General features: G+C 41.8%; 1 protein-coding gene across 1 annotated transcript in view; it reads right to left on the bottom strand.

Annotated features, from left to right (window-relative positions):
* LOC115132238 (ephrin type-A receptor 2-like) overlaps positions 1-9,238 on the bottom strand; it is a 44,172-nt gene extending 34,934 nt beyond the window's left edge. The window contains exons 1-3 of the mRNA XM_029664670.2: positions 9,085-9,238; positions 7,710-7,789; positions 4,979-5,630 (exon numbers count right to left, since the gene is read on the bottom strand). Coding sequence (XP_029520530.1) covers positions 4,979-5,630; positions 7,710-7,789; positions 9,085-9,166 — 814 coding nt within the window. The 5' untranslated portion in view covers positions 9,167-9,238. The remainder of the gene's footprint in view (positions 1-4,978; positions 5,631-7,709; positions 7,790-9,084) is intronic.
* Positions 9,239-16,338: the final 7,100 nt, after the last annotated feature.

The raw sequence follows: 16,338 nt of genomic DNA, 5'->3' as shown, positions 1-16,338 counted from the left end.
AAATAGAACGAGCAAAAGAAATGAGGGCAGGAAGACAAAGACGCAGGCAGAACCAGTAGTTACTGCACATAAAGCACACACACCCAAGTCAATTACTACCCATAAAGTCATTCACCACACGGCAGGCACAGTCATGCAGCTTCAACTTAGTCACCGACATCAGTTTAGGGGAGAGGAAAACTAGGCCTAGATTACTGGAAAAGGGAAATCCTCCTTTGGGAGAAAATAACCTTAACAGAACTAATTTACTGGTTCCCTCAGGATTTTTCCCACAGACAAAAAAAAGAGCTCAACAACATTCAGACTGTGTGTAAACAAGAGCATTTAGATACTGAGTGTGCGTCTCAAATGTCCCTGGTCAAAAGTAGTGCAGTTCATAGGGAATAGGATGCCATTTGGAACGCAGGTCAAGTTGGCCTTAAGACATATTTGCCCAGCTCTGGGATGAGTGTGCATATGGCTTTAATGTGGGTGACAGGGTGTGGGCACGGTCAGCTCGACACAATCCAAGGAGCAGCCAGGTCAAATCTGTGTCTTTGTGTGGTAACACAAAGTTTGTGTTCCTTTCTGCCAGCAAAGATTATGTGTAAAGAAAGGCATTCTTAGAGGGTAGGAAGCATGTGTTTTTACTCAACACAGTGTGGTCAAAGACTTAGTTGTAGTCACGATCTGGTAACCTATAACTATACTGAACAAAAATATAAACGTATCGCGTAAAGTGTTGGTCTCATGGTTCATGAGCTGAAATTAAAAGATCCCAGAAATATTCCATATCCACAAAAAGCGTATTTCTTAATTTTGTGCACAAATGTATTTACATCCCTGTTAGTGAGCTAATTGAACAGCATTACCATTACACGGGTGCACCTTGTACTGGGGACAATAAAAGGCAACTCGAAAATGTGCAGTTTTGTCACAACACAATGCCACAGATTTCTCAAGTTGAGGGAGTTTGCAATTGGCATGCTGACTGCAGGAATGTCCATCAGAGCTGTTGCCAGATAAATTAACATTCAATTATCTACTATAAGCCACTGTCATTTTAAAGAATTTGGCAGTATGTCCAACTGGCCTCACAACCACTGACCAGGTTTAACCATGCCAGACCAGGACCTCCACATCTGGCTTCTTCACCTGCGGGATCATCTGAGACCAGCCACCTGGACAGCTGATGAAACTGTGGGTTTGCACAACCAAAAACTGTCAGAAACCATCACAGGGAAACTCATCTGCGTGCTCGTCATCCTGACCAGGGTGTTGACCTGACTGCAGTTTATATCATCGTAACTGACTTCAGTGGGCAAATGCTCACCTTCGATGGCCACTGGTATGCCAGACAAGTGTGCTCTTCACGGATGAATCCCAGTTTTAACTGTACAGGGCATATGGCTTTGTGGGGGAAAGCGATTTGCTGATGTCAACGTGAACAGAGTGCCCCATGGTGGCGATGGGTTATGGTATAGGCAGGCATAAGCTATGGACAACAAACACAATTGCATTTTATCGAATGCCATTTGATTGCACAGAGATACCGTGAAGTGATCCAGAGGCCCATTGTTGTGCCATACATCCGCCACCATCACCATATGTTTCAGTACGATAATGCACAGCCCCATGTCGCAAAGACCTGTACACAATTCCTGGAAGCTGAAAACGTCCCAGTTCTTCTATAGCCTCCATACTCAGCAGACATGTCACCCACTGAGCATGTTGGGGATGCTCGGGATCGACGTGTACGACAGCGTGTTCTAGTTCCTGCCAATACCAAACAACTTCACAAATCCATTGAAGAGGAGTGGGACAACATTCAACAGGGCACAATCAACAGCCTGATCAACTTTATGCGAAGAAGATGTGTCAGGCTGCATGACGCAAATGATGGCCACACCAGATAAACTGTTTTTATTTTAAGGTATTCCCTGTCATGTGAAATCCATATATTAGGGCCTAATTAATTCATTTCAATTGACAAATATCCTTATATGAATTGTAACTCAGTAAAATCTTTGAAATTGTTGCATTTTGCGTTTATATTTTTGTTTAGTGTACACACAGTGGGTTGAGAATTTTTACATATTTCTTAACTTATTTCCGGATAGCTTCAGAACTACCCACAATGCACTATTTCTCAACATCATATGGAGAACCGGTGCTACCTAGCTAGTTCCAGCTGGCTAACGTTAGCTACTCGCTATGCTAGCATGTAATTACATTCCAAACCAAGTGTTGGTGCTGGTGAAAATCTACAAAGAAACCATATTTTGTAGTAGTTTTCCGTCATTCGTAGCTAGTGCAGTAATACCCACATATTGCCATAATATCCACAAGGACGGAGTTACAACTCAGAAATGAGAAGCTAGCTTTGAAGCGGGACCGGTTTATTCGGTTTTGGAATGAGACTGACTGAAACCAGGTGCTGTGCCGAGCGTGAAGCCTGTAACCTCTATTTCCTACCGACCTACTGGTACATCGCGAGAGTCTGCAGTGATGGAGATAAACCGGTTAAATTCAATGTGGATTAGCTGACTCTCCCTCGGCTGGTGAAACGGCCTCTCCCTCTGAAGGCCCCTCATTGGCTCTTTAACTTAGGTAGCTAATTTAGCGTCAATTGGTAAGTCTCTGCTCTCTCTACTTTATATCTGACGGCAATTTTTGTTGTTGTGTTCTGTGGGTTCCAGCCTGTGCTAGACTAGTTGTTGTCTGGCTTACTACTCAGCTATGTTGAATGTGGTGGTTGGCTAGCTAGCAGGCTAAAATAAACTTTAGCAGGATGGCTTGCTTGCTAGCTAAGATAACGGCATGTACTGGTAACATTATTTGATAATTGGTTAGATGGCGTTATGCATTTAGGACACCTTGATTTACTTTAATATAGCTGTAAGCTAGGTGTCGATAGCAACTGGCCGACAGACGCAGTGCTAACGTAATGTTAGCAGGCTGGTAGGCCTAACGTAAGTAGGCTAGTTGGCTAGCAACCTTGCAAGCTGATATGTAACAATACATTCATAAAGTAGTAGCTTGCAAATAGGCAGAAAATGTGAGTGCAAACGATTTGTTTAATTAGAAATTATTTCTGTTGGAGTTTATATTATAGGGAATAGTCTGGCTTGCCAGGTTATCCATATTACGTCACACCACGCAAATGTTTTTCCAGCATAACTTCAGCATTCTGATCAGTTTTATGTAATAACTCGAAAAATAGAAAAGTGAAGTGTAACTTTGCATTGGGACTTTTGATGCGCATTCTAATGCTAATCCATATGTTACATGTGATTACATTTATGCTACCTACCCTTTAAGGAAGAAAACTGTCAATGTCAACAGTGAGTCAACTGGAGCACACTGCATGGGGGGGAAGAGGGTGTGTGTGTGTGTGTGTGTGTTTGTGTGTGTGTATGTCTTTGCGTGTGCATTTGATGTACTGTATGCACAGTTTTATCTGTGTATGTTTCCACTCCTAATGCCAAGCTCATTTACTTTCACCTTACACGGTAGCTTTCTGTATTCAACCTGTATTCAGCCTCAATCCATTTTTTCTGTAAGGTGGGAGCAGGAGTGCGTCCCAAAATGCATCTGATTCCCTATGTATAGGGCTGTGGTCAAAAGTAGTGCATTATATAGGGAATAGGGTTCTATTTGGGACACAGGCCAGGAGTTTTCCATAGGGAATTCCTCAGACCTGCAGTAATCTGGGAGTAAATGAAAGAGGAATGCAGTGGAGAATGGGAAGGGGAGGGTGAGAGGAGCCAGTGCCTACAGCTCAACACTGCACCTCATTGTTCTCCTACCTTTACATTCCATTCTTCACTTAATTTTTTTATTTTTATCTCACACACACACACACTACAAATGGAGGGGAAACAGATTGTGTGTGTGTGTGTGTGTCTCCCAAAATCAGTGGTGTAGCAACATGCTTAATGTTCCAGTGATGGGAGTTTGCCACATCGCGGAACAGCTCCTAACAGGCCTGAGCATGCCAACATGCTCTCTCTCTCTCTCTCACCCTGCTGCAGTCACACACAAAAACACTCACATTGTGAAACCTATTATCTTACAGCAGATATGAGAGAGAGAGGGAGAGAAGGAATGCCCAATGACTTAAGGAATGACAATTTATCTGATGCATGTAACGAAGAAAGCCAGAGAACTGAAATTGAATTGAAATTGAATTGATAACCAGAGTGGCTTTCTCTCCTCCACCTCTCTACCCTCCTCTTACCTTGCATAAGTCAATACACCACCAGTAGTTTCAGAGTGACTTCTGCCTCTCCAGTCTTTGAGCAACATCTGTCATTTTGGCAGGACTGAGGAGATGTAGACTAGAGGGCCTCTGATGAGGACTTGAATGCAACATGGTGGCAACATGACTACAAAGCCCAGGTAAGGCTATATATGAGTATTTAAGATAAGAGAATGAATGAATGACAATAAATTAGCAGGATACTAGCTTACAAGGGCCAAAGGTCCTGATAAAAATGGCTACTAACAAGAGTGGGTGACCTCAAACACTTTTCAGTTATGGAATGATGCCGAGAATCAGATTTGATTGCAAAGTTAAACAAACCAGCTAACTATGCACAATGATGACATTTAACAATTTCCACTAAAAATGTAGCATAAATGCATTTACATGAAGAACAGTGCAGATGCAAAGTTTGGGAATAGAATGACTGTTTGTGCTGTTTGTTCCGTCATTCTGTTACCAAACTTTGCATTTGCGCTGTTCTTTAAGTAAATGTGGTTTGTACAATTCTGTGGAAATTATTTTTTTAAATGTTAAAGTGAAAAATGGGAGTCTCAGCATCATTGTGTTACTGTGGAATTGCCTTTTAAATATTTGCATTTTTTATAGCCAACACAAATTAAAAAACATAACTCACACTCACAAGCCCCCACACACATACACAGCATTAGAATCCATGATGCGAAAGGGGAAAGATTCTCAGACCACCAGCCAACAAAGGAACATACACCTTACCTCGGCATGTGCCGTTGACGGCCTCGTAGCCGGGCCTGCATTGGCACTGTCCGACGGGCACCACCCACTCTCCATCCACCGTGCAGTAGATGCGGGGCGTCTCCTCGCTCACCGCATTCTCTATGCAGGCCCCCGCCACCTCCCTCAGGGCCTGGTTCTCCCCCCCCCCTGCCACTGTTTCGGGGAAGGCTGCCAGGCTTTTGACAGTGGCCGGGCAGGTCTTGTAGTAGACCCTGACAGAGAGCAGCGCCACACAGGCCCCGATGTCTTGGAAGGCAAGGTAGAACCCTTTCCTGCTGAGGCTCTCCACCACCCGCGTCTCTGTGTTGATGTGCAGCTCATTGCGGCTGGTGATCTCGTCGGGTGCGATGGTTGCCACCTTCTTGAACTGGCCCTTGCGGAAGTTGGTGCCGATATCAGCGTCCGACTCAGAGGAGAACAGGTTGAAGGTCTCCTTGCAGGTAAGCGATGAGCCGTCGAACGAGTTGCAGTCACGCACGATGAACTGCAGCTCCACGAAGACTCTAGAGGCTGACGGGCGGCGCTGGATGAAGGTGGTGCGCAGCCAGTTGTCCTGCTCACGCTCGCCAACATTACACACTGAGTAGGTATAGAACTGTGAGCCGTTGAGACTCCTCTGGACCACCTCCCACTGAAACAACCACACAGACAGACTATCAGGGATTCAGTCAAACACTTACTCTGGGGGATACATTTTGAGCAATGTTCAAATGTTCAATGCTTATTGGGGGTTCCCTACTGCCCATGTTGGCATCTTAAATCCTAATGGGGGTGCCTTGATTTGTTATAGGAGTGACTAGCACCCCTGTAATTTTAACCCTGGAGGCAAAGGGAAAGTGAGTGAGGGAGCGAGACCCCGAAGGAAAATATCAAGACATAAGTGGCGAGAAAAGTCCAGAGGTCTTAGCGAAGGAATGAAGCCCACTGATTTTTACAATACTATTGAAATACCCCTGAGGCCTGTCAACAATGAGGCATCTTAAGCAAGATGTTGATCCATGTATCCAACTCTTGCTGCCACAGCAGTTAGACATTTTAGTGAGAAGTCTTCCAACTAGGGCTGTGGTGGTCACGAAATTTCATCAGCCGGGGATTGTCAAACAAATACCTGTCGGTCTCACGGTAATTGACCGTTAATTAACAAACACATTTAGCATCTCCTGGCTTCCACACAAAAAAGTTGAATAAATCCATGTAATCTAGCCTACACCTTCACAATAAATCCTTTATTTATTTTAGACCGGTATAAAGAAGCATGATATGAAGAAATGTAGTTCATTTCAGAAGAAAAGAATAGCATACTCCGAGTTGTCCTTATGTTAGGTCCTGATGTGGTTATGCCAAATGGCTGTGGGCTAGACTACTTCATTTAGCAGACAAGATTTGTTTATAATCCTGTATAAAAAAAAAATTTTCTCCAAGCGATTTGAGGGAGTGCGCACATGCGGCTATTCTGTGTTGAGCGGTTAACAAAGAAATAGGTACTCCTATATGCTTAATTTAGAGAAGCCTAATTACCATGACTAAATGGTCATGTGGAATTTGACTGCCTTCATGACTCGTGACCGCCGGTGTGGCGGTAATACGGTCACCGCAACAGCCCTACTTCTAACATGCTTCAGCGTAATAGTGGATGCTCAAATACATTTGGCCCCACGGGTGGCTGAGCCTGTGGTTTGTTCTCTGCATGTTACCACTATGCTATTTATTAAAAGAATGTGCTTTGTTGGCTGACTATGTGGCATCACATATAAACGGAGGCATGCAACACGAGAGCAAGCAGCTCCATAAAACTATTGCAAAATGTTTTGGGTGATTCAAACGTGGTAGAAACATTTTGAATTATAATACATGATATCATAATTATCTTGATACGTGTCAATTTGGTCTACAATTAAGTGCTATAAAAACATAAAATATTGTAAAATAACAACTATTCAGGCTTTCAATTAACTTTATCTTCCTGGTCTATACAGTAGTTGAACTTCAGCAAGATTGTGCCAGGTGAAATTCAACATAACTGTTAGTACACAATTGAAGACACTATTTTGAGGAATTTTAAGATAGGATTATGTATGTTCAGCATGCCCAAATGTGCCTTTGAGTCATCAACCCATCAAATAGACCAACTTGTAATTATTTGCATGCAACTGAATGACCACTCAAATGTTAATGACACAAAATTGGGTCCAAGCACGCATGACACAAAAGCAAACGATAAGAAAAAAAACAACAATCAGTTTTACTGTGATGAAAGACAACCCATTTTCTACTTATGGGAAACGACAGATAACTCGCTACATCAAATTTCCCCCAAAAGGTACCATATGCTCCAAACTTAAGTTAATTGCACCCTTACATACAATTCTGAAACGAGGGACTTAAAACCACAAGTATTCTCTACCACGCTTGCTATAACTGCCATTCTCTCCAGTCTGTCTCTCCCTTGGAGAGTCCAGACATGATACGCACTAAAACCCAACCCCCATTAGAATAATATGACCCTTTCACATATTTAACTTGACATTACAATGACTAACATTTGTACTTGAGCACCAAGTTGTAAAGGCAGATACTGGCTAATAAGAGTTGTGAAAGTAGTGTGAAGGTGAGACATTCAGACATGGCATTTTATGTGCTACTCCAGCCCTACTTCCCCAAAGAGAAGAGTACAGGAACAGGGCATAGGAAAGAGTGGATGGATACTTACCCCTTGCTTGTCTCCTTGTTCATATGGCCCGGTCAGCCAGCCTAGCTCACTCCCTGATGCCCTCATATCCAACAGCACCTCTGCACAAGGGAAAAAGTCCAAATTAAGTCTAATTCAACCACTTTACTTAGTGAAGCGCAGCAATGCGCACATGGTAGTAGGCTATAAGCGCAAATGTTCCATTAGCAGAAAACACCATTATCAAAAGTGACCGCAAATGCAATGTAATAAATACTATTATTATAAAAGGGTGCATTTTTATGGTATCTTCCCCAAACTTGAAACTCGTGCGCTGCTAATATATGCCAGTTAGGCTCTACACCCCATGTAAAGCAGATTGATGTGCTTCATTTTAAGATGGTATTTGGCCACTTTAACGGTGATACAAAGCTTATTAAAACATATGGGCTAGGCTACATGAGGTGTGCGACTATGATTCGAAAAAGTCGCAAAGGGCATTGTTTCTTATGCTGGACATCATACACAAGTGATAATATATAATTCACAAGCGATAAACTAATATTGTCACCCATCAGACTATTCTTGATGTAATCTTGTCTTAATGTGATTGCTGTAACAGAGAGAGCAGGGACAAGTACACTTTGAAGTTTATTTGCTTCTTAGTATTATAATTGCCACTCTTAATATTTGCTCCATTTAACTTTGTATTCCCTTACACTTCCTAAATTGAGACTTAAACATAGGCCTATCTCAGTGACTTAAAAATAAAAAGGAAGCTTAGGGTGTAATCATTAACTTGATGAAATAGATGATAAAGTTAGTATATTCTATCATTCAACGTGCACTAAGTAGTAACAGACATGAATGTTCAGCCCAGCCATGCAGATAATTATCCATGTCTCCCATATGTAGTTGTTAGGCTACCTTGCACTGACAAGTGTGAAATTGTTTTTAAATTCCCTTTGAAAAAATATCGAAAGAAATCTCCACTTAATATTTTTTTTTAGAAAAAGTATCTGATAATTTTTATTTCAGTGTAGGACAACTATGGCAAAGTAGCATCGTTTTTTTTGTGTCTAAGAGTCTGTGCTATATTTAATATGTTCATACAATGTCATACTGCAACCTTATTGATCTAGAGACAATCTGTAAATTCAAAATTCCAACCTCATGTTGATAAAGTGATCAGGGATAGACAGCTGATAATCGAATGTATATATATTTTTTTAAACCTTGTGGTCAAAATGCAACAACAAAAACCAAAAATGTCTACAAGTTGCGTTATTGTATCAGTGTGTTCTTTTGCGCTGCGCTTTATATGTTCAACTTCCTCGTGGTCCCACAACCTGGGCATAGGAGGATAGACTTGTTGCAAGAGGAGAAATTATATTTGTAAAAGTAGTACTTCGCTTACCTTCTTTAGTTTGCAGTGTAATAAATATAAAGCTAATAAATACATAGGAAAACAACAAGAGCTTAATTCCACGGGGATCCATTTGGGAAAGTGTTCTTCTTTATTTCTAGGCTAGGTTGGGATACTTCAACACTCACATTAGTTGCTCAACTGAACGCTGGGCTCGCGGAAGCGTCATTCGCAAATGAGGAGGTCATCAACCCCCGCCTGTTGGAATGTCATCAATTCCTTATAGGGAGGGGGTGTGGCAAACAGGGAAGTGGCATTGGCATTACGGTTTGATGGCCTCAATAATTTGCCTGAGCCACAAGCAAAGCAGATATATAAAAAATGTGGCCTATTTACTTTTTAATGTTTCTTTCTCTGTGTACAAAATAAGAAGAATACTGCGTGAAACTCATGACAAAAGTAAATAAACAAGATTGTTTTCCTATTCATATTCTAGAATCTGAAGCAATGTGACACAAACACAATTACTCCACAAAGTCAAGAGAAATGGCAAATAATTTTACATATGGTCTTTAGAATTTGAAATACCATCCCCTTGATCAATATTAGTGAAGTAGAACATAATCTGTATTCTCAGGGGGAGAGATAGAGAGGTTGGAGTATGGATTATGGGGTGTGGGAGGGTGTGCTGGTATGTATGAATATAGAGGATTAAAGAATCCATCACCTAGCAACTCCTTTGCAAAGGAATTTGAGAGTCAAGCTCTGTCTACTTTCATTATTTATTGTACAGTGTAACTATGATTATGTGTGTGATATGTGTGAGAATACTATGCATTTAATATGGATTTCTTTTTACCAGTATCTTGTAGTTTTTTAAACCATGGTTTCACTAAAAAACTCCTGTATACTTTGTCAACCTGTTAGATTTTCTGGGTAGATATGTACCTTTCAATGCTGTCTTCGCAATAGATGATTACAATACAGTGTGTCATTGATTTTGCAAGAGTCACACCTGTCTAGGAACATTTTATTGACTTTATGTTCCTAGACACCTGTGGGTCCAACTCTGCGGGAAAAGATTGGGCTTCTCCCTCTCTCCCAGCCATGTGTGAATCCACACTCCCCATGCCGCCTCCCCGTACCCTGAGGCTCTGGTTTCACAAAGCCCCTCACACCAGGGAGAATGAATTGAGCCTTATGAAATGCCACATTAGTGAGCTTTGAACCTAAAATCACTCCGCTCTCTCTCTCTTTAGATATATATTTAAGACAGAGAGAAAGAGAGAGAGAGAGAGAGAGAGAGAGAGAGAGAGAGAGAAGAGAGGGGGAGGGAGTAAGCAAGGGGTAGAGAGAGATGAAGGGAGGAGAGGGGGAGAGGGGCGAGTGAGAGTCACAGTGTATCCCTCTTAGACGATTGCATTTCTCCATTACAGTTTTTCTCAGTCGCGTACAAGCAACTTTTGGATCTGTATTGAAACGTATCTATAGCAGAACAGTAATGATCAAATCCTCACATACATTTCCAAAACTTCTAATGTACAGCAAAGTGTCAATACAGGATTAAGATTGAATCCTACTACAGCGGCTCTGACGCTCGTCGGATGTGGCAGGGCTTTAAAACTATTACAGACTACAAAGGAAAACCCAGTCGCGAGCTGCCCAGTGACACGAGCCTACCAGGCTACCGGCCCCCACTTCCTGGCTTCGAGGCAAGCAACACTGAAGCATGCATGAGAGCACCAGAGGTTCTGGACGACTGTGTGATAATGCTCTCGGTAGCCAATGTGAGCAAGACCTTTAAACAGGTCAACATTCACAAAGCCTCTGGGCCAGATGGATTACCAGGACGTGTACTCAAAGCATGCGCGGACCAACAGGCAAGAGTCTTCACTGACATTTTCAACCTCTCTCTGACTGTAATACCAATATGTTTCAAGCAGACGACCATAGTCCCTGTGCCCAAGAAAGCGAAGGTAACCTGCCTAAATTATTACCACCCCGTAGCGTCACGTTGTTAGCCATGAAGTGCTTTGAAAGGCTGGTCATGGCTCACATCAACAGAATCCTCCCGGATACCGTAGACCAATTCTAATTCGCATACCACCCCAGCAGATCCACAGATGACGCAATCTCAATCGCACTCCACACTGCCCTTTCCCACCTGGAAAAAAGGAACACCTATGTGAGAATGCTGTTCATTGACTATAGCTCAGCGTTCAACACCATAGTGCCCAGTCACTAAGCTAAGGACCCTGGGACTAAACACCTCCCTCTGCAACTGGATCCTGGACTTCCTGATGGACCGCCCCCGGTGGCAAGAGTAGGCAACAACACATCTGCTACACTGATCCTCAACACTGGGAACCCTCAGTTTTAGCTTTGTCATTTAGGATATTGTGTGTAGATTGATGAGGGGGAAAAGCAATTTAATTAGTTTTAGAATAAGGCTGTAACGTAACAAAATGTGCAAAAAGTAAAGGGGTCTAAAAACGTACAATTTAATACATTTTAGAATAACGGGGCTATGCGATACCTGTTTTTGGCTCTGTATCTGACATTGTTCCCCATTGCCTGTCAGACTTACAGCTATTCAGTTCCTAAGTAGACAAGTATTATTTTAATACAATGAGACCAAAGTAAAAATGTTGAGCTAACTGTCTGTGGGGTATCTAAAGGCTGATAGGGTGAGTAAGATTGAACAATATCCTCTCAGTGATATACTATTCTACAGTGTTTCCAAACCCTGGTCCTCCAGTACCACCAACAGTACACATTTTTATTGTAACCCTGGACAAGCACACCTGATTCAACTTGTCAACTAATCATCAAGCCCTCAATGAGTTGAATGAGGTGTGTTTGTCAATGGCTACAATTAAACTGTGTACTATTGGGGGTACTCGAGGACCAGAGTTGGGAAATGTTATGTTTGTTCCTTGTATAATGACAAACCGGTGTGTAGGTTTAACTACTTTTAATGAACATATACTTCAGCTAGAAAGTATATGCACTTTTGTCGTGTCGCTGTTTTTGTCTTTGTTTCTGTTTTTCCTTCACGAGTTTGACTTTGTGAGCACCTCTGGGTGTTAGCAAGTTCCCATGGATGGGTAGATTCATTCTGATGGGACGTCCCATCAACATTTGTGCAAGTGATAGTCCGTTCTGCAGAGGTGCAGACCTTTGACAATTTTGACAGAACTCTCTGATAAGCCGTTGGACCTTGGGTAGTTGGGGCTGGAGGTGTTGTGTCAGAATCCCCAGTCGTTAGCGGACGTTCGGAATTTGGAACTTGAGAACTGCGAGCCATTGTCCGAGTACACTTCAGACGCAACCCCGTGTCTTGCAAAGACTGATTTCAGGTAGGTGATTACAGCTTTGCTGGAGGTAGTTGGCAGTGTTGCTACTTCAGGGTAGTTTGAGTAGTAGCCGGTAACAACGTGACCTTTGCCCTTGCAGTCAAAAAGATCAACTCCAACTTTGTAGTAGGGTCTGTTGGGTACTGGATGAGGCATTAGCAGCTCTGCTTGCTGCTTTGGCCTGTAGGTCAAACACAGTTCACATGAAGCAGTGTTCTGGCTGATTTCCTGGTTCATTTTTGGCCAGTACATTACTTTTTGTGCATTTTTCCTCACCAAAGTGGCCCTCATGTATTTTCTGTAGCATTTCTTTGCAAAGTGTCATGGGAATGACAATCTTGTTGCCTTTGAACACAACGTCATCCACAATGGTGAGCTCTGCTCTGCACATCCAGTAATCCTGTATTCTCCTTGGACAGTTGTTTTTCTGTGCGGGCCATCCTATCCCGGTGTTGGCCTGGGATAGGATGGATAGGAACACTGAATCTCAGTGTTTTTCTGTGTGTCGAAGCTCTCTTTTTTGTCGACTGCTCGAGAAAGAGTGTCAGCGGCGAACATTAACTTTCTCGGGTATAGATCATCTTCACATCATACTTTTGCAGTCTGATAAACATTCTCTGGATTCTCATTGGACAATTATTCAGTGGCTTAGACATGATTGACACCAATGGTTGGTGGTCGTTTTTGTGGACTTCAAAGTCTTGTCCTTAGACCTGTTGATGAAACCATTCGCACGCGTATGTGCTCGCCAGTAGTTCTTTCTCTATTTGTGCATACCTTCTCTCTGCACCTGTCAAGGCTCTGGACGCATAAGCGACGGGACGTAGACCAGTTGTAAATGCAACAAGTACTGATGTTCTATCATATAATAGGTTGACAATAATTCTATTACACAATTTCTGATATATCACATGCCTTTGTTTTATTTTTCTGCATAAGTAAAATCAGGATTATGATTATTGCCATTCATTCCAAATAGACTGTTTTGGATTTCACCTTGAACAATATGTCTGCCATTTTCACCACATTTGGGAACTTTGAGGGTTTATGACATAGCCCCTCTAGTAATTTAATGTGGAAAAAATAATAATTGAATAGCAGGAAATGATCTTAAAAATGCTAAATTCTCTCAGCCTCAATGCAAAATGTGTAGAATAGCATGAGATTAGCTATAAAACAGCACATTTTGGATGACACTACTGGGGTCAGAGGACATTCTTGACAATGCCTTGAAGGGAGTGCCCTTGAGAAAGCACATCCAGAATGTGTGAGATGGACTCCGGAGGGCTTAGGGTGAATGGTGTTCATTGATAGCAACCTGTGGATTCCTTTCCATATTACCTTTTTTTGTGTGTGTGTGCGTGTGCGTGTGCGTGTGCGTGTGCGTGGGTGCGAGTGTGCGTGCGCATTTGTTTGTGTGTCTGGGTGAGAGAAAGAGAGTGAGACAGAGAGAGAGCGAGACAGGGAAAGAAGAAGAGAAAGACCAAAAGAGAGAGAGACATAAAGAATGAACTAAAATAAAATGGAAAAAAAGAAAGATGTATTAGTTTTTACAGTGCCAGGTTCTTTAGGGTTGTTTCTAGGCTGAATGGTTGATGATGCTGAGCAGTGATGTCATGATGGTAGTCAACACCTGTCCTTGTAGTTGCCCCTGTAGGCCTATAGTGAGTGGTCTGCAGTTTGCTGAAGTAGGCATGTGAGGCACGTCTGATCCTTCTCCATATGCTACCGGCCCCCACTTCCTGGCAAAGAAGGGGTGTTGTGTCAATAATGTGTTCAGATGGCTATGTGTGCGTGTGCGTGTGTGTGTGCATACACGTAAGACTGTTACTGAAAGTAAGAATGACACAAAGTTGTAGTGTTGATAGTTGTTGTAGTCAGTTGTGGAAAAAGTACCCAATTTTCATAAAGTAAAGATGCCATAAAAGAAAAGGACTCCAGTAAAAGTAAAAGTCACCTAGTAAAATACTACTTGAGTAAAAGTCTAAAAGTATTTGGTTTTTAAATGTACTTAAGTATCAAAAGTAAAAGTATAAATCAATTAAAATGTCTTAAATTAAGCAAATAAGACGACACAATTTTCTTGTTTTTTAAATTTACGGATAGCCAAGGGCACAGTTCAATACTCAGACATAATTTACAAACTAAGCATTTGTGTTTAGTGAGTCTGCCATATCAGAGGCAGTAGGGATGACTAGGGATGCTCTCTTGATAAGTGTGTGAATTAGACAATTTTCCTATCAAGCATTCAAAATGTAATGAGTACTTATGGATGTCAGGGAAAATATAAGGAGTAAAAAGTACATTATTTTCTTAGGGAATGTAGTGGAGTAAAAGTAAAAGTTGCCAAAAATATTAATAATAAAGTAAAGTACAGATGCCCAAAATAACTACTAAGTATTTTTACTTAAGTACTTTACACCACTGGTTGTAGTGTTGTAGAGTGGTACTTTTGCTCTCCAGCAATTTGTCTTATGTGCAGAGCTTATGTAGACGAGGAGAAACAGGGTTGGTGAACATTTTAGCTTACATCATTACTTGGTAAGACTATTATTAAACATGAGACAATGCTCAGAGGGAAAATATTTCAGAGCCTTTTTGTTTGAGCTAAGTGATGTGTTTATACTGTATGTCTTTCAACCATGTCATCTTCTCATCATAACACGGCTTGTGTACTGTATTGTATATAACATAGTGCCAAATAAGGCTAGGGTTACAAAGGAGGACATGGTAAGTGTGTGTGGCTAGAACCTGCAGATGAGGAGGTATCAATTCACACACACACACACACTCAATTTTTCATGCTGCTCTGCAAGTGAAAACAGAGAGTACATTTCAACTATTAGGTGAACAAATACAGCTGTAACTTCCATTGAGGCGAAAGGGGCGTGAACATACAAACAGGTGTCGTGGGTGCTAGCCATGTGGGTGCTAAGCTAATTAAGCCTCACTGGGACTTAGGTAGTTAGACAGTGCTGGGGGAAGAAAGTAGTGTGTATGACAGCTGTCTTTGGAATGGCAGCTCATATCAAAGCTGGTCACTCCTCTAGCACGTCTCAGAAAGCTTGTTCCTGCTTGTCTGCTCTCTTTCAACAGCTCCCAGTTCCAAACCGCAGAGAAACCTGTATGTCTTTTCTCAAAGACAAGACAGAATGATGAAATTCTGTGAAAAGGTTGGCATGTGAAGTGTATGGGTTTGAGACGGCAGTGATTCAGTGAAACCCACAAGAAGAGTCACAGTTAAGTAACACATAATTTCAAATGGATATTTTGGTATTGCTGTGTCAAGACCAGACAAGTTGCCTCCCAGGAGACATGTCCAGTGGTGTTGTGGATGTTGGATTAAGCTGTTATGGAGTCCAAAGATCTTAGTCGGAACACTGTGTCCCAGTGAGTCTGTAACGATTGTGCCGTAAATCACATTTTTATGTAAAAAACAGACAATAAACCAGTCCATGATAACTGCCTAAACCACGGTTAATCCACAGTGTACTGTAAATGTACTGTAAATCTGTAGTGTACTGTAAATCAGAATGGAAGCAGTTTGAGAGGAGTTGATTTTATGAAATAACATCAAGTTTTTTTGTATCCTCCCCGATGTCAATTCACTAAACACCTGACTTTCTACAGTAAATTCCTAGCATCTTGCGACGGTGATATCAAATCACACTTTGGCTGTCTTGCGATATGAGAAGACAATTAAACTTGCAATTGTGCTTGATACCACAGTGGTCACCACAAATTGATGACGCAGAAAGAAAAAAGGGAACTTTTCAACCAGCAATAAACAAATACATGGGTGCAACGATCCAGTAAATGTTGGTGACCCTTCCTAACCCCTTAACTACCATCCCACCCCACCCTTTTTCTGATGAGCCCTGCACAAAACCCCTTAAGGAATTACAAAATGAAAAATAACCTGAGGTGACTTTAATCCTGCGTCACCATC

This window comes from Oncorhynchus nerka, linkage group LG7 (genome assembly GCF_034236695.1).
Source record: "Oncorhynchus nerka isolate Pitt River linkage group LG7, Oner_Uvic_2.0, whole genome shotgun sequence".
Lineage (NCBI taxonomy): Eukaryota > Metazoa > Chordata > Actinopteri > Salmoniformes > Salmonidae > Oncorhynchus > Oncorhynchus nerka.
This window is presented reverse-complemented; position numbering and strand designations above follow the sequence as displayed.